Source organism: Nesoenas mayeri, assembly GCF_963082525.1.
Source record: "Nesoenas mayeri genome assembly, chromosome: 24".
Classification (NCBI taxonomy): domain Eukaryota; kingdom Metazoa; phylum Chordata; class Aves; order Columbiformes; family Columbidae; genus Nesoenas; species Nesoenas mayeri.
Window position 1 is genome coordinate 6561997 of NC_137546.1, and position 23659 is coordinate 6585655.

General features: G+C 52.2%; 1 protein-coding gene across 1 annotated transcript in view; it reads left to right on the top strand.

Annotated features, from left to right (window-relative positions):
- The window catches only part of CDC42 (cell division cycle 42), a 30798-nt gene extending 18726 nt beyond the window's left edge, over positions 1-12072 (top strand). Inside the window, exons 3-7 of the mRNA XM_080358744.1 lie at positions 368-440; positions 3638-3747; positions 3836-4033; positions 9283-9356; positions 11956-12072. Coding sequence (XP_080214870.1) covers positions 368-440; positions 3638-3747; positions 3836-4033; positions 9283-9356; positions 11956-11974 — 474 coding nt within the window. The 3' untranslated portion in view covers positions 11975-12072. The remainder of the gene's footprint in view (positions 1-367; positions 441-3637; positions 3748-3835; positions 4034-9282; positions 9357-11955) is intronic.
- The last annotated feature ends 11587 nt before the right edge of the window (positions 12073-23659 follow it).

Below are 23659 nucleotides of genomic sequence, written 5' to 3' on the forward strand. Positions count from 1 at the left end.
CAGCTGTGAAGGCTGGAATTCCTGTGGCAATGTGGGAAACCTCTTTGCAATTACAGGCAGGAGCTGCTGCAGGTGTTTTGCTCAGTGGCTTTACCCTGTTGGATGTGGTCGTGTATCTGTGCTCTGGGTACCTCTGTAAGCAGCTCTTGTGTCCCTATTCCGAATGGAATTGTCCTGGAAACAGCTCTTGCATCCCTGTTCCAAGCTGCATTTTCCCGTTAACAGCCTTTGTAACCCTAATGGTTTCTGTGATGCCGTGCTGGTGACTCTCACACAAATTGGAGGTGACCTGGCAAGGCGAGCAGGACAATGGTTTGAAAGATGGTTTATTCACATCCTCTGAAACACATTTCTCTTTTCTTACCAGGTTTTCGATAACTATGCTGTAACGGTGATGATCGGAGGAGAGCCTTACACCCTGGGCCTCTTTGATACCGCAGGTGAGAAATAGAGCATTTGTATTTCAAGATTTAGTTGAGATGACGTTGAACGTGAAGGTACACAGTTGGTTATCTTATTTTAAAATAAATCTTTCTTGATTCTTCTTTTCTGAGCTTTGGGGAGTTGCTAAATTGAGTTTATTTTAAACAAAACTAAACAACAACAACATAACAAAACCCAAAATAACTCCACACCGAAACCCACAAAACCAAACCAAGAAAACCTTCCAATTCTTGTAGAGCTGTTTGATTTTTGTGACGCCAGGTGACAACTTTCAAACTTTCACCTCTAATCTAAGCGATACTTGAAAGAGAAGAGGTTTCTGTGTTTTTAAACGAAGGAGAAAATTGTGTTGAATAAAACGTGGATTGCGTGTGGTTTTGGTTTAGTAAATAGCCTGGATTTTGACCAAATCTCAAGATAGAATGACTAACATTTGAGCATATCGGATGCACGTCTCTGCATTCTTAACATGCAGGCTGCTTTGTTGATGGTTATTAGACTGTGTCTCAGTTGCTGGTTGGAGAAGTGCACAGTGATTAACAGCTGCACACGTTGCTTTGCACATGGGAAAATTCAGCAAGAAAGGGTAGAAACTGCTTCAACTGCCAGTCACCCCGTCCCCAGCCTGGAATGACACCGAAGTCGTGTGGCAGCCTCTGGTATTGTCAGCTCTCCTGGAGAACTTAGTTAAGCTGCTGCCTAAGATTTTCTCAATGGAACTTAGTCTGGCTCTTTCCTCCTCTGTTTTTACAGACGCATTATTAGTGTCTTGTTTAATGAAATGATCTTACACTTCCAGTTAAACACTATAGCTTCAATTAGCTCTTCATGTTCTTCTCCCAAATGTGTTTTGTGTATCAGTTATTGCAAACTTCTTAGTTCATCAGCAGTTAAGTGTGGAATAGAGGTTCCTTCCTGACACTGGGGAGCTGCTGGAGGCACCAGTGTGGAGATGGTTCTCAGCTCTGACCTTCTGGTACCATTTGATGTGTGGGTAGAAGCTGCATTAGGTCCTTGTCTGCCCGAGGTCTTTTGGGTCCACAGAAGCCCAGGCTGTTGGGCTGCAGGAGCTCTGCAGATCCCCAGCCCAGCCCTGCCAGCGCAGGTCACAGAGCAGATCACACAGGATCCCAGGGGGTTTGAATGTCTCAGAGCAGGAGATTCCACACCCGCTCTAGGCAGCCTGGGCCAGGCTCTGGCACCTCCCAGCAAACAAGTTTCTGCTCATGTCCAGATGGAGCTTCCTGTACTTCAGTCTGTGCTCGTTGCCCCTCACCCTGGCGTTGGGCACCACTGAACAGAGTCTGGTCCATCCTCTGACACCCACCCTGAGCTATTGATCCACTGATCAGACCCCTCTCAGCTTCTCTTCTCAAACTCAACAGCCCCAGCTCTCTCAGTGTCTCCTCATCACAAAGATGCTCCAGAGCCCTCAGCATCTTTGTAGCTCTCGCTGGACTCTCTCCAGTAATTCCTTGTCCTTCTGAAACTGGGGAGCCCAGGCCTGGCCCCAGTTGTGCAGATGGGGCCTCCCCAGGGCAGAGCAGAGGGGGAGGAACAACCTCCCTGACCTGCTGCTCATACTGTTCCTCACACACCCCAGGTCCCATTGGCCTCTTGGCCACACGGGCACATTGGTGACTCACGGTCACCCTGTTGTTCCCCAGAACTCCCAGGTCCTTCTCTGCAGAGCTGCTTTCAGCAGGTCCCCCAACCTGTGCTGGTGCCGGGGGTTGTTCCTGCCCAGGTGCAGGACCCTGCACTTGCCTTGTTGAACTTCATCAGGTTCTTCTCGCCCAGTCCAGCCTGGGCAGGTGTCTGGGTGGCAGCGCAGCCTGTGCTGTGTCAGCCCTTCCTCCCAGTATCATCAGCAAACTGGCGAAGGGCTCAGGCCTCTGGAAGCTGCTGTGTGTGTAGATACGAGTATCCAGGTGCCGTCCATCAGTGTGGGTTCAGTAACCCAGCAGAAGTGCCAAGACATTCCCAAGAGGGTCAGTGTGTGTCGGTGACACCACGCTTGTGGGTACCAAGGCTTTGCTGTCAGAGCTGCGCTCCCCAAGTGGCAGCTTTTGTTCTTTAAAGGTTTTTTGCTAAATAGTAGGCAGCACAAGTGACAGACTTTACAATGATTAAAGCCCCTGTTACTAACTGCAAAATTAACAAAAAAAAACAGATTTGAGGATTTGTTTTGAACTTGTCCTGTGAAGACAAAGCTTTTTGGAGCAGCCTGTTAATCCCAACAAGGTGTGTTGGGCAGGGCTGTCTCCTCTGTGTCCAGCCAAGCGTGAGAGCCGCAGCAAGCGGGTCAGAGCTCCATCTGCAAACTGTCGATCTTCCGCTGCTGATGTGTCCCAGGTGTTGAGTTGTTTCCTTCAAGATCTCAGAGGCCTTTGCCCTTTACGGCAGGTGTGGGAGCATCTGTTGAAATCTGCTTTTTGAACATGCGTTTCTGTGGCTGCCCAGGGCAGCGGTGGCGTCGCCATCCCTGGAGGGGTTTAAAAGACGTTTAGACATTCTCATGGACATGATCTAGTGCTGGAGTTAGTTATGGTTGGACTCAATGATCCTGAGGGTCTCTTCCAGCTGAAACAATCCTATGATTCTACGATTCTATGCCATAAGTACAGCAGCTCCTTTAGTGCCAGGTTTGCTTTCTAGAGTTGAATTGAAGAGGAGGAGGTTTAAGAATGAGCTCAGGCAGAGTTGGGCTGGTGGGTCAGTGCTAACAGCGTTCACAAGCCTAAGTCAGAACATTCTGGTGAACAAAACTGCTCTGTTATTCTCCAAACCTTTCACCTGGTGATAGAATTTGATGGCATAATACTTTTAATAAACGGACTAGGTACAGAAGACCTCATCTATAACCAGACCCCTGTTCTGCAACTTTCATCAGAATTGAGGAGAGTGTTACGCAGTCTGAAGGTGTTTAATCTAAAAATATATTAGAGCATACTCCTGTCAGACTTCCCAGCTCTCTGTGGTTTAAGCAGCTCATTGTTACGTAGCAACCGAGTGAATTCTGGATTTGAAAGCTCAGATCTTCAAATGTTTGGGTTCAGGGCATGTGTATTTGCTTAAGAGTGAGGATTAGTCACAACAATGCTGCTGTGCTGGGATAAGCATTCTAACCCCCCGTAAAGGGCAGTATTTAATGGTCTGGGTCTAATACTGTGTTGATTTTCTCCTATTCTAGGTCAGGAAGACTATGATAGATTACGACCCCTCAGCTATCCACAGACAGATGTATTTCTGGTCTGTTTTTCAGTGGTGTCTCCTTCTTCATTTGAAAATGTGAAAGAAAAGGTTGGTTGGCCTCTGCAGTGCTTCTGGAAATGCATCAGGACTTACCTTAGGTGCTTAGTAACAAGTATTGTGTCTTCTCTGTCTTTAGTGGGTACCTGAAATTACTCACCACTGTCCAAAGACTCCTTTCCTGCTTGTTGGGACCCAAATCGATCTAAGGGATGATCCCTCAACAATTGAGAAACTTGCCAAGAACAAGCAGAAGCCCATAACTCCAGAGACGGCTGAAAAACTGGCCCGGGACCTGAAGGCCGTCAAATACGTGGAATGCTCTGCGCTCACGCAGGTGAGGGTTGGTCTTTGACCATTTTTGTTCGCTTATATTCTTTGCAGTTACAGGGACAACCGGCTCACTATGGATGTTGAAGGGTATAAGGTGTGTTCCTGCTGTTGGCAATGTAACTTTTTCCTGTTGTAAGGCACAAGGACTTGGCAGTAGTACAAAGAGAATCAGCTGGTGAAGATTAGACATAGAGAGGTGATGGAGGAGGACGGGATCGCTGTGTTTGCTTTCATGTTGGAGGAAAGGCAGCTATTGGAGACTTGGAAGGTGTGTTAGGGCTGGGACACAGAATGCAGCTCACTACTAAAGAGAGCAGGAAAAGGGACAAAAAAACCTCAGAGAAATCAATTCTGGTACTCGTAAGACTTAAAGTTTTTATAGTTGAGAAGCTTCTTTCTCTTCCGGCGCCATTGGTGGTAATGTTTCCTGTGTCCGCCTGAAGATGGAAGTTCTGTTGAAGCAGAAAATAACAATGAAATAGTTCTTAAGACATAAACGTGGTGATGTTGTGTGGACTTACTTGTGAACGTGAGTCTGAAGCCAACTAAAATAGCTGATTTGAGGCCAGGAAACCGGGTTTCCTTTCCCTTGAAGGCAGGAATCCGAGGGTGGGAGCCATCGGCCGGTGCGTCGCCTTCGCTTTGGGTGCCCTGGGAGCTTCATCTCGCAGAACTGACTGCGACTCCTTCAACAGTTTCCTTCATGCTGCTCTGTAAAGCGTTTGTCCCTCACCTCATGTGCACAGTGTCAAGTCCCGCGCTCTTTTCAGTTCTGTCGCGCATTCATCTCTTGTATCTGGAGCACAAAGCTTTCTTGCTAAGCTTCATCAAGCCTGAAGTTCTGCTGATATCTTGCAGCTTTGGCCCAGACTGCGTGTTGACTCTTCTACTTGGGATCCTGAGGCCTTTTTTAAAATGTCGTAATGAAGCTTTGCCGTGTGTTTGCTGAGCAGGAAAAGGCTTTGGATGGGCTTGTGCAGGACCCCAGCACTGGAGCTGCGCTGGGCATCCCTGTCCAAAGGTGCTCTCGGCTGTGCTTCCTGCTGCCCACACGCAAGCTGAGGGTTGTTTGTGTTTGAGCTCTAATTCTCTTAGGTCCCTTCAGCCCCAAAATACCACTTTAGGTGGTGTCTGGCACATCCTGAATGCTGCAGAACCTGCTGTTGGATAAACACATCCCAGGACTTTTTGTCCTGAGACCCTTTCCTCTGTAGCTTGAAACTTGCTGTATTTAGTCTGCTCAGATGGTGTGGAAACACTCAGTGTCACCAGAGTAAGAGCTGATATGATTAAGAATGTCAGTGTTTATCCTTCTTATTTCCAGACAGCCTGAACTGTATCTGTTGCAGAGAACAGCTCGAGGTACTTGGAAGCTCGGCCTGACCATGGCACTAGTGCTTGTACATACACGTGGGTGGTTTTAGGAACCGAGTAACCTGGGCCGGGGGTTCTGACGCCTCCTCACCTGCAAGACCGGTCGCTTTGTATCTGCTCTGTTCTCCTTTTGCTGGTGACTCCCCTCACAAACCCCTTTTCTCAGCCTGTTGTAGCTGCCCGACAGAAACACATGATCTGCAGGGGACTGTTGGAAGTTTCTGGCTGCTGTTCCTCACCACGAGTGTTGTTTTCCTGCCTGCAAAGCCCTGTTGTAGGGGCCGGTTTCAGCTAAAGCTGGGCTCAGCTGGGTGCTTCAGTCTCTTTTTGCCGTGGCTTCTGTCTGCTCAGTTCATCTCAGCGATCCAGGGTGTGTTGTTTTTCCTTTCCAAATAATTTACAAATGACTTTGACACCGCGGTAGCAAGTAAGCACTAAATCACAGGGCGAGAGCGTGGTTGTTTTTCCCCTGAGAGGCAGAATTTGCTTGTCCATTTGGAAGAGCTGATGCTCTGAAGGTACCTGGTGAGTCCTAAGAGGATGAGTTTGAGTTTTTTCCATACAGAGTATCTGCTCCTCCCGATCCGGGTGGCTCTGCACTGTGAGGAGTTGTTTCTGTCCCTCCTTTCCTCAGGCTGTTTTGTGACAAAAACACTTTTAATGCCTTTCCTTTGCTGTTAGTAAAGGGTGACCGGCAGACAGATGACAAGTAAAACGCGCGTTGCTTCGGTTACACTTAGGAGTTGCAAGTCTTAGTGGACTTTCTGAAGTTGAGCGTTAGTACCTAACACAAGGGAGAGCTTCGAATTCAGGTCCTTTTCCCCCCTGCCGCGGCGTCGACAGTTTTGACACAGATCTATAAAGCGCATTAAACTGCGTGTGAATGGAGCGTCAGCACGGGAGACGAGTTACTTTATCCAGAATATCAAGGCCCGTGTGCCAGTGGTATCCAACCCATCTCCCTTCGCGTGGTTGCTCTTGGATCATCCTGGCCTTCAGCCCCAGTCCCATTTTCACAACAATTTTGTCCATCTCCTATTTCTTCTCCTCATATCCCAATTTTTTGCCAGATCCTTCAAAACAAATCCTAAATTCCATTCTCTTAAATGAATTTCTCCTGTGCAACAGGAAGACAAAAGAGGAGTCCTCAAGCAGGAGAATTAAGGAGACATGTTTTCTTGATTCGCGCCCTGCCTGGGTTCTTAATCTAACACTGCATAATTGAGTTTATTCTACAGCCTTATTCTTGCAGATAAAGACAATCTAATTAGTACCCAGCCTTCACATAGGCATTATTTATTTGAAGTCTCTTGCTCTTTTGTCAGTCTGGGCTGCAACTCATTTAAAAAAATGAAGGGAGGGTGTACAGAATAATTGTACGTGGTAATTTCCATCACTTCTGTTCTTTCCAGTATAATCTTGCGTGTAACATGATGGACTTAAATGCTTCCAGGTGGAATTGCTTTAGAGATCTCCCATGTGTGTGTTTCAGCAAAACAAGTTCAAAGGCTTTTGAAAAGGGATAAATCCAGCCTAACCTGGGAGGGAGAAATGGCAAAGGCTACACTTGTTTACAAGAAATAGTTCCAGTTTTTCTCTTTGGTGGGGATCAAGCAGTTCTGACTGCAGGGAGGTTGTGCTCACGACAGTAGATTTAGGCGAGTCCAGTCACAGAAACCCGGGTGGGTGTCCCCAGTGTCCAGGTGTGACGTGGCTGTGCCGGGGAGCGGTGACACTGGTGACACTGGTGACACTGCCCCCCCGGCACTCACGGCACCACGACCCTGCCCCTCTGTGATCCCACAGCTCAGTGATTCCCCCCCGACGCTGTTTCTGTTCCCCCGTGAGCGGTTCTGTTCGCTTTGGGAACCAAACTGAATAACTGAAGCGTGCTGCTCGGTGCCGGTTAAGGTGCCGCCTGGCTGGTTAAGGTGCCACATCGCTGCTTATCGACCGGTGGCCGATGTGTGGAGATGCCGATGGCCGCACCTTCCCGAGCGGCGCTGCGTCCATCCCAGCTGCTGGTTTCTGGAGATGTTCAGTTATTCAGGGCTGAATTCACAGGGCACAGGGGCTGCTTGTTCTGCGCTGAGTCTGCACACGGAGTTGGCCGCTTATCCACAGCAGGTGACTAAAAAGGTCCCCCTGGCCTTTTGGATCCCTGTGGTGGGTGAGCTGCTCTCTGCTGGGTTTGTTCCCCCGTTAATGTTAAATTGAGAACCGCCGCCGTTAGCGTGGCCCCTCTCGCCCCCGTGTTCTTGCCTCTGTGTTTGTGCCTCTGCCCTCCTGAGTGTTCGTTTTGTCCGACTCGCTCCGTCACGTGTTCTGTCTCTGCCATTGACTTCTGGGTCATCTCAATGACATTTCCTCCCGGGATCTACTTTGTTTTTCTTCTTTGCAAAGTAAATCTGTTTGCTGCCTCTGTGAATTCAGCCTGCTCTATCCTGAATGCTCTTTGTATCTGCTTGTTTTTGCTCTAATCCTCTAACCTGGCTGCTGTTTTTTCCTCTCCCCTCTGTCTTGTAGAGAGGTCTGAAGAATGTGTTTGATGAGGCTATCCTAGCTGCCCTCGAGCCTCCGGAAACTCAGCCCAAAAGGAAATGCTGTATATTCTAAACTCTCTCCTTCCCCTCTCGCTGCTGCTTCCTCTGTCCCACTACTGTAGAAACCTGGTTATAAAATGAATAAAACCTTGACTGAAAGCTGTTGTGTCTGCTTACCACCTTAGAGCAACCTCTGTATTAGCTCTTGGACTGAAAACGATACTTAAGATCTTTAGTAAAATGTTGTGACCGTGGAACACCAACTGGACTCGCTTAACTCTCTGCTGCTTGGGTTGCCAGATGCGGGTAGTTTTATAATTCAGGCTGATGGGGGAAAGGAGCTGCTTACATCACTATTTAAAGAAAGATGGAAAGAATAAGACGTGATGTTTGATCTTCCAGAATCCGACTGGAAGAAACGATGTGCGTTTTGTTTGCAATTTCTACTTGTGACTCTTGTGAACTGTATTTGCATGACAAAAAGTACATGGAACGGTGACCTGCAAGTGACGCTGTAACGTGAAGGGTTTTCTGGTTCTCCTTTGTGCAGTGAGATGTTGTTCTGTCGCTGTTGCTTTGGCTGTCTGTGCTGTGGTGGAGTATTTGTCAGTCGTCGGGGGGAAGGAAATATCGATGTACTTGCTATTGCTTTATGAACTGTTAAAATTCCTGCTTTCGCTAACATGGTAGAGCTCTTCATTTCGATGATGGATCCGTAAAGCCTGTTACTGTAAGATGTAAAGCTGCTTCTTACTCTCATGCTTCTGATTTTTATTGTTTCAAGGAGAAAACATCAATTGTAGCTTGTCTTTACATTTGGAAATTAAAAATTGCGGTTGTTTGTATAAACGACTGATGAAGCTTTATTCCGATTTGCATCTGCTTCACTTTAACCCTCCGCGCGATGTGCGGTTCCCGCTTGGTCCCACTTCTCTGACCCCACGGCTGCTTTAACCCTCGGGCGCTCGGGACCAGCAGCCTGACCAGGCCATAAACTGGATTTCTTGTTGCATGCTTGGCCTTGTCTCTCCTGACACACCTGCTCCAGACCCTGGAATGAACGCAGCACTTTCCGCTTCGTCGTTAGCATGTGAAATGTCTTAATAGCCAAAAGATACTGTAAGGAAATGACTTGGGTACGTGTCTTGTGCTTCTTGTGGATTAGACCGGTGTGGTCTCAAAGGATCCTGCTCGGAGAACGAGACGCGGTGTGAGGAGGCGCTGGCAAAGGCGGCCCCGCCGGCCCGGGGTTCGTCAGCCGCTTGGTTTGCTGTGCTTTTCTTTGTGTGCAAACTCAAAAATGAGACCGCCCCTCTCTCTCTTTGCCCCTTTTCAGAAAGGCCTAAAGAATGTATTTGACGAAGCGATATTGGCCGCCCTGGAGCCCCCGGAGCCGAAGAAGACTCGCAGGTGTGTGCTGCTATGAACGTCCCTCCAGAGCCCCTTCTGCAAAGCTGGTGTTTGGTGTCGTACTAAAAAGCAATGTTTAAATCAAACTAAAGATACAAAGTTTAAAATTTGTTTTTGCAATAATGACGAATGCCCTGCACTCCCGTCTCCCCCACACGACCCCTGTGTGAGATGAGAATGTTAGCGTTTATTCCCCGGTGCCCCCTCAATTCAGTTAAGCTAGTTAATTTTGAGTAATTATGTATTACCAGAAAACACTGATCAGTACTAGTTGTTTTTTATTTTGTTTACTGTTTCTAATTTTTTGTTTAAAATCCAGGCATGCTTGTGATGACTCTTTCTGTAACAGACTAATTCGAGGCTGTTTTACTCAAGCCTTGTCCCTTAGGCCAGTCTGGCAAGACTTGGTTCTGGTTTCAAGAGCTTGTGGGGCTGTTGTGCAGCCAGACGCAGCCTGGCTGTGAGCAGGCAAATACAGGAAAGCAAAATGTCCCAAGCTGGTGCTCCTCAAAGGAGGAGTGTAGAACATGGATCTGCACCTCCTCCGAAGTTGCCTTGTTTCTTCCCCTGGCTTTCTGCTGCGCAGGTCAGAAATTTCTACCCCATCCTCTAAGTTATGAAGCCTTAGAAACAGGAGAATCCTTTTCTCTGGATGCACCATCAGACTTGAAACTAGCTCGCCGCTCTCTTGAATCTTGACATCGTCAGCTTTTGTTACGTGTTGTAGAAATAACCGCACCTTTTAAAGCACGATGCAGTCGGCTCTTAACCAACTGCCAATCCTTAATTAACAGAGAAACACTTACAACGACCCGCGCGGCCGCTGCCGCTCGGACGCCGCAGGGCCCTGGCGGGGGTTGAGCTGAGCGCCGCGCTGGCCCTGGTGGTGCAGTCTCCTCTGGATGGGGTGGAAAGCCAGACCTGCGGCAGGAGGGGTTTCTGGCCTTGAGTTTGGCCCCACGGAGGAACCAGCTGAGGGAATCCCCTTTCTTCTGCATTTTGCTCCTTAAGTAACCTTGAACCTGGGAGGTGGGTTCCGGCCGCCGAGGATCATGCGCAGCATCTGTACGTGGACCGGCTGCAGCGTCGTAGGGGTTTTACCAAAAATACAGTTTGGCTTGCAAATTCAAAGGGGTTTTGTTTTTTTTTTTTTTGTTTTTTAAGGAATCTTCTCCATCTTCCAAAATTCCGATTTCTTGTAGACTCATTAGTGTTGAACCAATGCTTTTTCATGTCTAAGTTCTTTGTATATGCATTCTTTTCAGATGTATTAAACATAAAGTATCTTCACAAGCCTGCCTGAGGGTAGTTATTTCCCCTGCCTTTCTCTGGAGCGTGAAGCACTTGTAAATACGCCTTTTATCCCCTGCGAGTCCCACTCTGCTCCTTGCAAGTTAGTTTGGGTCTTAATGCTTAATCCTGTCAGTTCGTGTCGTCCCCTCTGTTCTCTTGGGATCGCTCTGATCTTCGCTGTCACACCCAGCGCTGGAGTTTGGTTCTTAACGAAATACTCGGCATTGTGCACCTTCCCAAATATTAAAGGTTGACTTTTGGGGGTTATTGGGCTCTTGCACCTCTTCTGTCAAGAACTGAATCTTCGAGGGGGTTTCCTGTTGCTCCATGTTTACGGGCAGATAGAAAAACCCTGAAGGGCCAAATGACATCATACCTGTCTCCATCCCGAAAACGCACAGGATTTGTTAATTATCCAAAGAAATGGTGAAGTCGATGCATAACTTGTATTAATTATTAAAGCACATTCCAAAGAGGCTCATTAAAGGTCATTTTTATTTGAAGAAGCTGCTTTGTGGGTGCTGTAACGCAAAAGCTCAGGGTAAAATGTCCACTTTGTCGCTTTTCATAGCGATTAGTGCTGCTGCTCAGGTTTGTGGTTCAGTTTCTAATGGCTCTGTGGGGGGTTTGGCTGCAGGTCTGTGATTTGCAGTTGAAAGTCCTGCTGGTGCTTGTGACGTTTGGTGACAGCTGGGCCTTGGTGGCTGCTCCGTGTCCCCTGAGGGTGGTGAGAGCCTGGCCCAGGTCCCCAGAGACATGGTGGATGAACCATCCCTGGAGACATCCCAGGCCAGGCTGGACGGGGCTCTGAGCACCCTGAGCTGGTGAAGATGTCCCTGTCATGGCAGGGGGGGCACTGGGGGAGCTGTAAGGTCCTTTCCACCCCAAACCGTTCTGTTATTCTATGACTGACCTTCTGTGCCAAGCTGAACCTGATCCGTGTGTGTAAAGCCAGCAGCGTGACAGGAGACCAAGGGATTTCCTACATGAAATGAGGCAGGAAAACTGCCTCTGAAGTGGAGGGAGAACCTTCAGGACTTGTGCTTCAGGTACCAAGGTTACCCTGTCAAGCGCTGTCTTGGCTACATCCTTATGTGGGGTTGCCTAGAGCTGTCTGCTCCCTACACACACATTTTTACAGCAGTGATTTGTGCCAGCCCTTCACATGGGTCCATTTGGCCAAGCAAGAAAGTCTTTTCTATTAAATCCGTGCCACAAGGTTAAACTCAGCTTTGGAGGGGGAATCCTGGAGGTGCTGGATGACGGAAAACCATCCTTTTCAAGGAATGGTGCATTCACTTTACAGAAGTCCGATAGCTCTGTGAACCTGCTGGGACGTGGATGTGCCAGTCTGGAGAGAGGAGAAGATACTGGAACTCGTTAAACAACCTGAAACCAGCAACGGGCTACGAAGATGCTGAGGGCTCTGGAGCATCTTTGTGATGAGGAGACACTGAGAGAGCTGGGGCTGTTGAGCTGGAGAAGAGAAGCTGAGAGGGATCTGATCAATGGATCAATATGTCAGGGTGGGTGTCAGAGGATGGACCAGACTCTGTTCAGTGGTGCCCAGCGCCAGGGTGAGGGGCAACGGGCACAGACTGAAGCACAGGAGGCTCCATCTGGACATGAGCAGAAACTTGTTTGCTGGGAGGTGCCAGAGCCTGGCCCAGGCTGCCCAGAGCGGGTGTGGAGTCTCCTGCTCTGAGACATTCAAACCCCCTGGGATCCTGTGTGATCTGCTCTGTGACCTGCGCTGGCAGGGCTGGGCTGGGGATCTGCAGAGCTCCTGCAGCCCAACAGCCTGGGCTTCTGTAAGTGTTGACTTTTCCACATCATGCCTCTTTTCTCTGGAGCTCGGTGGTGAGGGATCTCTAAGGCCAGATGTGTGAGATATTTCCAGGTTATCAGAGGTCCCCGGTGACTGTTTCCCTGTGTGAAGACATGCAAAACGGGCAAAAGCAGGGAGAAATGTGGCTTTTTCCCCTTCTGGCCTGCCCGTATCAAATGGCAGGTTTGCAAGGAAAGGGCTTAGAGGCAGGTGGGAATAGTTGGCACTTCCCTAGCATGTGGTTGAGCTGGGGCTGCCTTGTGTTCCTGCTTTTATTGTGCACCCGAGGACTCGCCTGGCTGCAGGCGCTGCCAACAGCTACACGTGTCAATGGGGTCTCACCCGAAGGGCCAAAAATCTCCTTTGGGAAGGCAGCTGAGGAGAACCTTAAAACTGCTCCAAGGCCTGAAGGCCACGTGGAAACTAAAGAGCAACTGCTTGTTTAACGGCTGGGATGCAGAGCGATGTCTTAATGCAGTTATTCACGTGACTCTTCTACAGCTGCTTCTTCCTGCACAAGGAATAGGGGATATCTGAGTTTTGGTCGGCTCTTGTGCGAACCTCCAGTTCTCAAACTAAATCAGTTTTGCTTAAAAGCAGGTAGTGAGCGGAGCCTCCGGCTGCTCTGAACAAGTGGCTCCGTGTATCTATGAGCTGATGTGGTCCCTGATGTGACCATCCGCGTTCCTGCCTTGGCTGCGTGTTCCCACACCACCCTTCACCATCGCTCTGCAGGGAGACGTTTGCATTCACTCATTGCATGGAAATGTGAGCTCTGGCATGACGCTTTCCTGCTGAACCGGTGGACTCTGCCGCCTGTTCTTTGTGGCCAAGCTATGGCCAAAATGCCCACAAGGGAGGAGGCAGGAGGCTGCGGGAGGAGGTGGGAGCAGGCGCAGCCTGACCAGTTCAGCTGTATCAGCTAAACTCACGGATGACAAATAGCATGAATCAGTGTGTTTTCCCACTGCGCTGTTGTCAACAGAGCTGAAATGTGGAAGTGGAGGACTGTCAACTAAACAGATGAGTGCTTCATGTGAAGAAAAGTCCTGTCTCTCTGGTAAGGGTTGTACTTGTGTCAGAAATGCAAACCAAGGGGTTGGGCTCCAGGGCTGATTGCTGATGGGCAGGAGTAGGAGAGAACTTCACACTCTCTTGCTCAGTCCCTCCCTTGCTAATTTAATTTAAGTGGAAATTTCCCAGTGTGGATAAGCTGATCTAACCCACCCTGCAGTTTCTGTTGCCCCTGGCATGGTCTCAGACTGGTGCTGAGACGGCTGTTTTCTCTCTCCAAGCTTTCCTGTGCTGTGCCATGGGGAACATGTTGTGGACGGGATGTTTTCCTGCTCTCCCTCGCCTGTTTCCCTGTGGGGTGATGGGAAACAGCTACACCTTGGAAGAAATGGTGCTGCTGAACAGCAGACGCAGGTGGGTCGCACTGAGCATTTGGGAGCCCCGTGGGACACGCTGAGCTCTGCGGCTGTCCCGGGACGGGCTGCGTTTGCTCAGCCGTGTTCTTCACCCCTCTCCTTCCTAATAACGTGCTTGTTCTTCCCATCAGTGCTGCGCTTTATACTTCTCTACGTGTGGCCCTTATTAAAACACGGATAAGGAAAGAAGAGCATGTTTGGTAAGAAAAAGGAGTGTTTTGGAGCAACAGCATCTTCACCAGCACCACTGAGCCACCAGGCTGTTCCGTGGCATTGCCCAAACTGTGGTACAGCCCCAGGCAAACTCTGCCTGTCGCTGAAAGGCTTTCCAGGCTGTGTGCCATCTCATCGGACCCAGGCATGGTCCTCAGCACCATTCGCTCCCTCTGCCTGGGTTGTGTCTCCCTGCTTGCTCTTCCCTCCGAGACTCCCAGAAAGGAGATTTGACAATTTACTTCATTTTTAGGTCGGATCAATGTGCAAGTCTCCAAGTTGTCCATAGTCGACGTGCTCTATTTCGCAACTCGGAAGGTTTTAGGTGTGTGCTGGTTGGATTTCTGAAGTTGGATAGGTAAAACTTCAATGGAGATTCTTCTCCAGCAGCTGGTGGAGTTTGGGGCATCGGACGCAGCTGGAGTTGGTCCGAAGGGCCCCTGGGAGCTCGCGGTGTTGCTCTGGGTCTGGTTTCACTTGGCAGATCCTCTCCTGCTGGTTGCTAAAAACAGCCTGATGATTTTGGCCTGTTCCCAAGAGGCAGCGATGTCCTCTGGTACTCAGCCACCATCCCGGTCTCATTTTGCACCTGGGAGCAGCTGCCTCCTTTTAAAAACCAGCCTTGGGTTTTGCTGGAGCTGGGGGTCAGCGCTGCCCGGCTGACACCAACCGGCCTCTCTCGCCATGCAGCTGTTTTCTGTGGGGTGTTCCTGGCGTCCTGCGCTGGGGACGGACGCTGCTTCGCCTTCCCTCGCTGCACAAACTGCTGCTTCTGCTCCCTTTGCTCCTCTCCAACTCCCTGGCTGAGGACCGTGAGTCACCATTCGGGTGCCTGGAGACCTAAACAAATCAAGAAGATCAAGCAGGAAAGATAAAAGCGCTGCTTCACAAACTAAGAAGGAATTTTGAACATCTGGAATATCGTGTCCAGTTGTGGCCCCTCAGTTCCAGCAGGACAGGGAACTGCTGCAGAGAGTCCAGCGCAGCCACCAAGATGCTGCAGGGAGTGGAGCATCTCCCGTGTGAGGAAAGGCTGAGGGAGCTGGGGCTCTGGAGCTGGACAAGAGGACACTGAGGGGGGACTCATTCCTGGGGATCAATATGGAAAGGGGGAGTGTCAGGAGGATGGAGCCAGGCTCTGCTGGTGACAACCAGGGACAGGACAAGGGGCAATGGGTGCAAACTGGAACACAGGAGGTTCCACTTAAAGATGAGAAGAAACTTGTTTGGGGTGAGGGTGTCAGAGCCTGGCCCAGGCTGCCCAGGGGGGTTGTGGAGTCTCCTTCTCTGCAGACATTCCAACCCGCCTGGACACCTTCCTGTTTAACCTCATCTGGGTGTTCCTGCTCCATGGGGGGTTGCACTGGATGAGCTTTCCAGGGCCCTTCAACCCCTGACACTCCGGGATTCTGTGATTCTGTGAAGTGGTTAAACTAAGACTAACTGAGTTCTAGCTGGTGAAGGGAGCAGCCCCTGCTCCCAGCAGCGCGTTTCTGCCGGGTTTGTCACCTCGGTCCCGGTGATGATTTGTCCCTCTGAGGAGCTGAATCAGTTCCTGAAACCCAGCCTGGGAAGAAAGAAACTGCGGTGAACTCTGGCCCCAAATGACTCGTCCAGGGTTGCGCAAGAGGAGCTGGGCCGGGCTGGAGCTCAGCGCCAGGTTATTGCTCCAGAGATAACTGAGATCTGCTGCCCAGCACCGACACAGAGCCCAGGACCTGCCGCTGCCCCGGGTGAGCCGAGCCAGCCAACCACCTCCTGACCGCAGGATAAAAATACCGCTTATTGTGGGCTTAGACCAGGATAAAAAAGAACTGTAGAATCATTTTGGTTGGAAAAGACCTTTCCTCTAATCGAGTCCAGCCGTTACCAGTCTTCATATCCAGCTGCTGGAAGGATGATGCCTCATGTCAACAAAACGTGGTGGCTTTTGTCTGGAAAGCTTTTCACAACATTTAATGCAAATTTAAGTTCCATCTTCGTGTGGGCACTAGTATTAAATTTCAGAGCCCCTACTACACAGAATATTTGATTTGCTTTCAGTTTAATGATGCTGAGAATGTTTGGAAGCGGGTATATTCATTAATATGAACGTCAGCATTGGTGAAACTACATTTATCCACATTCAAGCTGGAATTACATCAGTACCAGAAAGGAGGCTCATAGGGATTTCATGCTAACGGTGCCATCTGAGCTTTAGCTCAGCCGGGGGAGCCGATGAGCACGGGGGGGACTCCCGATGCTGCAGCTGCTTCCTGGCTGATTTTGGGGACTCTCTTGGGTACAGATTCTGTATGTTGTTTTTAGGTCTGGGCTGATGCTGCTGCCCTCTGCCTGCTCCTCAGCGTTGCGAGGGCTCCGGAGCAACAAAGACGGTGCATTTGTCTTATCACCCCTCATCCAGTGCTCCTTGGAGATCAGTCAAGTCTGTTCCTTACCCCAAGGAGCCTGAATTGTCAAGGTCAACATGACAGCCGAGCACCAGATCCCCCCAGGGCCTCGTGCTGTGTGCAGGGGCAGCTGGGACCGCTTGGCAGGAGGGACAAGGGCTGCCCTGTGCCCGTAACGCTCAGCTCGTCACGCTCGAAGCCCATTTAAAGGGCAGAGGGCAGGTGGTGGGGTGGCTTTTACCTTCCCCGGGGGCAGTAGCTGGGCAGGCAGGTTTGGCATCCAGAAACTGAATATTTACCAGGGTGAAAGCCATAAATGGTTGCGTTTCAAGCTGCCCTCTGGTGGTTTGGGACAGAAGGACCGAGATGAGAATCCGGTGTCACTGACGTCACCCGCTCCGTAGAGACTCTGCGGAAAATCACAGACCAAGCGCCCTCAGCATCGCACCCGAGAGCTGGAGCTGAGTGACGTGAGAGCGGCGGGTGGGACGTGACGAGTCACAGGACGGGACACGGTGAGCAGTGGAATGGGACATCACAGAGTCACAGGGGTTGGAAGAGACCTGGAAAGCTCATCCAGTGCAATCCCCCCATGGAGCAGGAACACCCAGATGAGGTTACACAGGAAGGTGTCCAGGCGGGTTGGAATGTCTGCACAGAAGGAGACTCCACAACCCCCCTGGGCAGCCTGGGCCAGGCTCTGACACCCTCACCAGGAACAAGCTTCTTCTCATGTTTAAGTGGAACCTCCTGTGTTCCAGTTTGCACCCATTACCCCTTGTCCTGTCCCTGGTTGTCACCAGCAGAGCCTGGCTCCATCCTCCTGACACTGCCCCTTTCCATATTGATCCCCAGGAATGAGTCCCCCCTCAGTGTCCTCTTGTCCAGCTCCAGAGCCCCAGCTCCCTCAGCCTTTCCTCACACGGGAGATGCTCCACATGGTGAGTGACAGGGTGGGACACGGTGGGTGACATGGCGAGCTGTGGGGTGGGACACGGTGGCTCCTGGTGGGTCCTGGGTGACCTGCAGTGGTGCTGGGGCCATGTTGCTGCTAATTAAGCCTGATTAGGACTAAATGAATGGGCTGTAAAGGTCACACAGACCATCTGCATGGGGGGTGATGGGACATGTCAGGGTGAGGTGGTGGAGCAGGGAAACGCGGGTAAATGCCTCATAGGAACTTCTGCACCGTCTCTGGTAAGAGAAAGGCCCGAGCTCTGAGCACAGCTTTAGTGGCACCTTTAATCCCTCACCATCAGTAACACCCTGTACATAAGCATAAAAATGAGCTAGATATTTATTAAATTCCTGACTTTTAGGCTTTATTCCTCTATCAGTTTTGAGTTTCCAGCTTTTCCTTTGTTTTGAAGAAGCCGGGAGCCTGCTGAGGGTTGTGCCGGGCAGCCGGGGTTCCTGCCGGCACACATGGGGAGCGTGTGTGCGCACGTCCGCTCGCTGCCGTGCCGCTGCCGCGCCTCTTGGGCAGAGACACCCCGTGGGAAGGGTGTGCACGAGTGAGGAAAAAGCCCGAACCCCACAGCACAAGGAGCCGGTCCTGTCTGCACAGGCACTAGGGACGCTGGTTGGAGCTGGACTGGCACTGGGCAGGTTTGTGTGGTTTATTCCTGCCAGGGTGACCACAGAGACGTCTGATGGGCTGGTATTCCCCTGGGAGCTGTTGTAGTGCGTGAGCTGTGTGAAAATATGGGACAACTGCAAGTACCGTACTGACTTATCCACAAATCATAGAATCGTTTTGGTTGGAAAAGCCCCTCAAGATCATGGAGTCCAGCCGTTCCCCACTCCTGTCCCTGCCCCATGTCCTGAGAACCTCATGTCCGTCTGTCCATCCCTCCAGGGATGGTGACTCCAGCACTGCCCTGGGCAGCCTGTTCCAATGCCCCACAGCCCTTTGGGGAAGAAATTGTTCCCACATCCACCCTCAACCTCCCCTGGCGCAACTTGAGGCCGTTTCCTCTGCTCCTGACGCTTGTTCCTGGGGAGCAGAGCCCAGCACCCTCCATCCTCCAACCTCCTCTCAGAGGTCAGACAGACAGGCCTGTAATTTTCCAGATCCTCATCCTGATCCTTCCTGTAGATGAGCATCACATTCACCAACTTCCAGCCAACTGGGACCTCCCCATGTCCAGCCTGAATCTCCCTCCTTTAGTTTAAAACCATCACCTCTTGTCCTATCACAACGGGCCCTGCTTAAAGTCTGCCCCATCTTTCTTATGAGCCCTTTTTAAGTCCAGAAAGGCCACACTAAGGTCTCCCCAGAGCTTCTCTTCCGAACCCCCCAACTCTCTCACCTGTCCCCAGCAGAGCTGTTCCAGCCTCGGGTCATTCCTGTGGCTCCTCCAGCCCCTCTGCAGCAGCTCCATGTGTGTCTGTGCTGAGGACCCAGAGCTGGAGCAGCACTGCAGGGGTCTCACCAGAGCGGGGCAGAGGGGCAGATTCCCCCCAAACCTGCTGCCCACGGGGCTGAGGATGCAGCCCAGGGCACCCCTGGCTTCTGGGCTGTGAGCGCATATGGTGGCTCACGGCCCCCAGCACCTCCGAGTCCTTCCCCACAGGGCTGCTCCACATCCCTCCATCCCCAGATGGATGCTGGGGGTGCAGGACCTTGCACTTGGCCTTGTTGAACCTCAGAGGGTTCATGTGGCACCACTTCTCCAGCTTGTCCAGGTCCCTCTGGATGCATCCTGTCCCTCAGGCATGGGGGAATATGATGCTTTCACAGCATGAGAAAGGCTCATCCTCTAAACACACTCTGGCTTCTTCCTCTCCCCTGGGGAGTGTCTGACTCGGGCACCGCTTTTAGAAACTGCTGAGGCATCGTCCTGGCAGCCAAGAGCTGCTGCTGGTTCCCTGCAGGGAGACGCGAGCGCCGGATCCCCGGTGTGCCCCTACGCTGACAGGAGCTCTGGCCGTGCCCGAGCAATGTGGCTGCAGAGGAAAAGCCGCTCCGCTTGCTGAAATCAAGAAGCAGGAGGAGGCAGAAGGGCTGGTGGGCAGGACGGGCTGTGATACGGTTGCCTGGTCACCACTCTCTGTTTTTATCCAGTTTGGTTTGGCCTGGCTTGGAGCACAACGTCCCCGGCTTCATCCCAAGTGGTGGAGATACTGGGACGCGCAGGTGGCAGCTGAGGTCCCCACCGAGCGGCGGGTGATGGTGACCCAGGAGGGGTTGTGGCAGCTCCCTGGAGACGTTGAGCCCTGCGCCCGAGCTGGAGCCTCCTGTGCCAGCAAACAGCGAGTGAACGAGGATCAATCCAGCTGCAGGTCCTGGCTCAGATGGCGGGGAGGATGGGGTCTGCCGAGCTCTGCAGGCATGGGCATCGCTGTGTGACAGGGACTCGGTGGCTCCTCTAGAGTCAATCAGAGACACCGTGGGCACAGCTGCTGTGGCGCTGGGACACACCACACCCTCTTCTCACCGCAGGGTTTGCCTGTGGGTGGCTCTGAAGCCTGGCCCATGGTGCGTTGCCTTCAATCTTAACTCACCAGAGTGTGGAGCAGCAATCGCAGCTTCCAGCACCCAGACATCTGGCTCTGAAGCACAAGGAAAAGCCTTTTCCATGATGCCGTATTCCTCTGCACGTGTTCCACATCAGGAGCGGGGCTTGGGGGCGAAACCAGGCAAGTGTTGCGGTTTTACAGCACCGGGGAGCACTTAAGGTGGTTTTTTGATTTTAGAGCAAAGAAACAAGCCCACCAACCTCTTCTTAGGACGACCAGCCGTGCGCTTGTCCTGGGCAGATAAATCCGGGGCTGTGCTGGGTCTGCGGTCGGTCCCCGAGCTCCAGGGACGCTGCGAGTCCGCCCGACACCAGTGGCCGTGACGGCGACCGCGGGTGCCGGCTCTGCCGGGCATGGTGAGCGTCCGCGGGGCGCACGGCACATCCGGCACAGCACCTCCGGGAGCTCTGCCCGCGGCATGTGAGCAGGGGTTGGGGTTCAGGGGTGCTGCGGTTGGGGTTCAGCAGTGCTGCGGTTGGGATTCAGCGGTGCTGTGGTTGGTTTGGGTTCAGAGGTGCTGTGGTTTGGGTTCAGAGGTGCTGTGGTTGGGGTTCAGCGGTGCTGTGGTTGGTTTGGGTTCAGAGGTGCTGTGGTTTGGGTTCAGAGGTGCTGTGATTGGGGTTCAGAGGTGCTGTGGTTGGGGTTCAGCGGTGCTGTGGTTGGGGTTCAGGGGTGCTGTGGTTGGGGTTCAGCGGTGCTGTGGTTGGCATTCAGGGGTGCTGTGGTTGGGGTTCAGGGGCGCTGTGGTTGGGGTTCAGTGGTGCTGTGGTTGGGGTTCAGGGATGCTGCGGTTGGGGTTCAGCAGTGCTGTGGTTGTGGTTCAGGGGTGCTGTGGTTGGGGTTCAGGGGTGCTGTGGTTTGGGTTCAGAGGTGCTGTGGTTGGGGTTCAGTGGTGCTGTGGTTGGGGTTCAGGGGCGCTGTGGTTGGGGTTCAGCAGTGCTGTGGTTGGGGTTCAGGGGTGCTGTGGTTGTGGTTCAGGGGTGCTGTGGTTGGGGTTCAGGGGTGCTGTGGTTTGGGTTCAGAGGTGCTGTGGTTGGGGTTCAGTGGTGCTGTGGTTGGGGTTCAGGGATGCTGCGGTTGGGGTTCAGCAGTGCTGTGATTGTGGTTCAGGGGTGCTGTGGTTGGGGTTCAGGGGTGCTGTGGTTGGGGTTCAGGGGTGCTGCGGTTGGGGTTCAGGGGTGCTGCTGTCTGTGTGCGCAGGACTGAGCTGCAGCTGCCATGTCGGGCTCGTGGGGCAGCGCGGGCTGTGCCGCCTCGTCCCCGCGGTGCTGAGCACAGAGTTGTCCTCCCGCGGGACAGGCGTCCTCGCCCGTGCCCCTGGAGGAAACAGGCCTTTTTCTTTCCATTAACTCGAAGGAAATAAAAGGGAAGGGGAAAAAAAAGAAAAAACAAAAAAAAGAAGAAAAATAAGTCTCTTCTGGCAAACCAGAGCCAACCATCCCAAGAGGTGCTTATGAACCTGGCACTGACTGATATTTAAAGCCCTGTTAAAATAAACCTTGAAATGTTTTGTGCAATATATTTTTCTTCCCTTTATTTGACAAATACTGATCACCCTGATTTGGTATGTGCTCGAATAACAAAGCTGGTGATTTGTCACCTGCGTGCGATGGGGGAACACGCGGGGATGGAGTTGGCTGCAGGAACCAATCTGGGTTTTCTCACTGGTGCTCAGCGCAGGGGTCATGCAGCAAAGCCCCCGCACTGTCCCCTGCCCCTGTTCATCACTTTCCCTGGGGTCAAATCCAGCATCTGGGATGGAGCTTTTCCATTTTAATGCTTGTTCACGTTCTGTTGTGTGCGGGGTGGCTGCGGCACCGTCACCAGAGCTGGGGGTGAAGCTGGAAGGGGCTCGGGGCAGTGGGGTCCCAGGGTGGTGGTGCAGACCCGGCCTCCAGTGGGGCTGGGTGCTCTGGGGATAAACCACGGGGTGTTATATCTGGGGTAGTTACGGGGCAGGGGTGGGCAAGGTTCCCCCCGTTCTGTGGATGCTCATCACCTGTGCCTTGTGGGCTGCGGTTTAGGCCCAGTCTGGTGTTTCTGAGGAGGGGTCACTGCTCTGGTTCGTCCCCAGGGAGCACAGCGCTGTGTGAGGTCCCTGCGAGGCTGGAGGAGGGAAAAGCTCCTCCTGGTCTCCCTCTGCCTTCCCTGCTCCTGTGTCACAGAATCACAGAATCATCTTGGTTGGAAAAGACCCTCAAGATTGAGTCCAACCATTCCCCACCCCGGCACTGCCCCATGTCCTGAGAACCTCATGTCCGTCTGTCCAGCCCTCCAGGGATGGTGACTCCAGCACTGCCCTGGGCAGCCTGTTCCAATGCCCCACAGCCCTTTGGGGAAGAAATTGTTCCCACATCCAACCTCAACCTCCCCTGGCGCAACTTGAGGCCGTTTCCTCTGCTCCTGGCGCTTGTTCCTGGGGAGCAGAGCCCGACCCCCCTGGCTCCAAGCTCCTTTCAGGCAGGTCAGAGATCAGAAGGTCTCCCCTCAGCTCCTGTTCTCCAGCTGAACCCCCAGGTCCCTCAGCCGCTCCATCACACTTGTGCTCCAGCCCCTCACCAGCTCCGGTCCCTTCTCTCCACTCGCTCAAGCACCTCAAGGCCTTTCTTGGCGTGAAGGGCCCAAAACTGCCCCCAGGGTTGGCGGTTTGGCCTCACTGTGCCCAGCACAGGGACAGTCGCTGCCCTGGCCCTGCTGGCCACACCAGTGCTGGTACCAGCCAGGATGCTGGTGGCCTTTTTGGCCACGTGCGCACACACTGGCTCATGTTCAGCCGCTGTCACCAACACCCCCAGGTCCTTTTCCAGCCGCTCCTCTACAAACCTGCAGCGTTCATGGGGTTGTTGTGACCCACGTGCAGGACCCGGCACTCATCCTTGTTGGACCTCAGACAAGTGGCCTCAGTGCTTTGATCCAGCTGGTCCAGACCCCTCTGTTTGGCCTTTCACCCTTGAGCAGATCAACACTCCCACCCAACTTGGTGTCGTCTGTGAAATCACTGAGGTTGTGGTTCCTCATGTGTCTTCCCAGTATCCTCTGACCCTGTTCCTGTTCCGTTGCACCTCTAACCCCTTCCATCCATCTCATACCCTCTGCAATTGCTCCCTTTCCATCAATCCCTCCCACCACAGCTTCCTTCCCTCCTCTTCCCTCATTTTGCCTTCGGTCCCTTTGAGCTGCCTCTTCCCGGCTCTACCCGTCCCCAGAGAGACCTGTTTGATGGAGCAACGTGGAGAGATGCTGGCGAGTCCCATCAGGACGTGGCCAGGCAGCAGATCCCGTGTGCTCCAGCCTTCTCAACCAGTCTCGGTGTGCCATGGGTTCGGCCAACAGTCGTGCGCCCCATTCCTGTGGGTTCTCGGGTGGTTGGAGCCTTTTGGAGGGTGAAAATGTGCTGCAGGCTCCCGGGCGGGTGTGGGGAGAGCTGGCCGTGGGCTCTGCTTAAACCCGGGGAGCGAAGGGCACCGGTTCTCCGGGGCTTTCCCAGGGGCTGAGCGCTGGTACTGTTGTGTTTTTGCTCTTGTAGAGCCTTTTCCAAGAGGCGAAGCAAAAGTGATTAGTGTTATGTTTGCTCAACCTTAACTACAGCTGAACAAACTTTGTTTTCCCTCTTTAGGAATTATTATT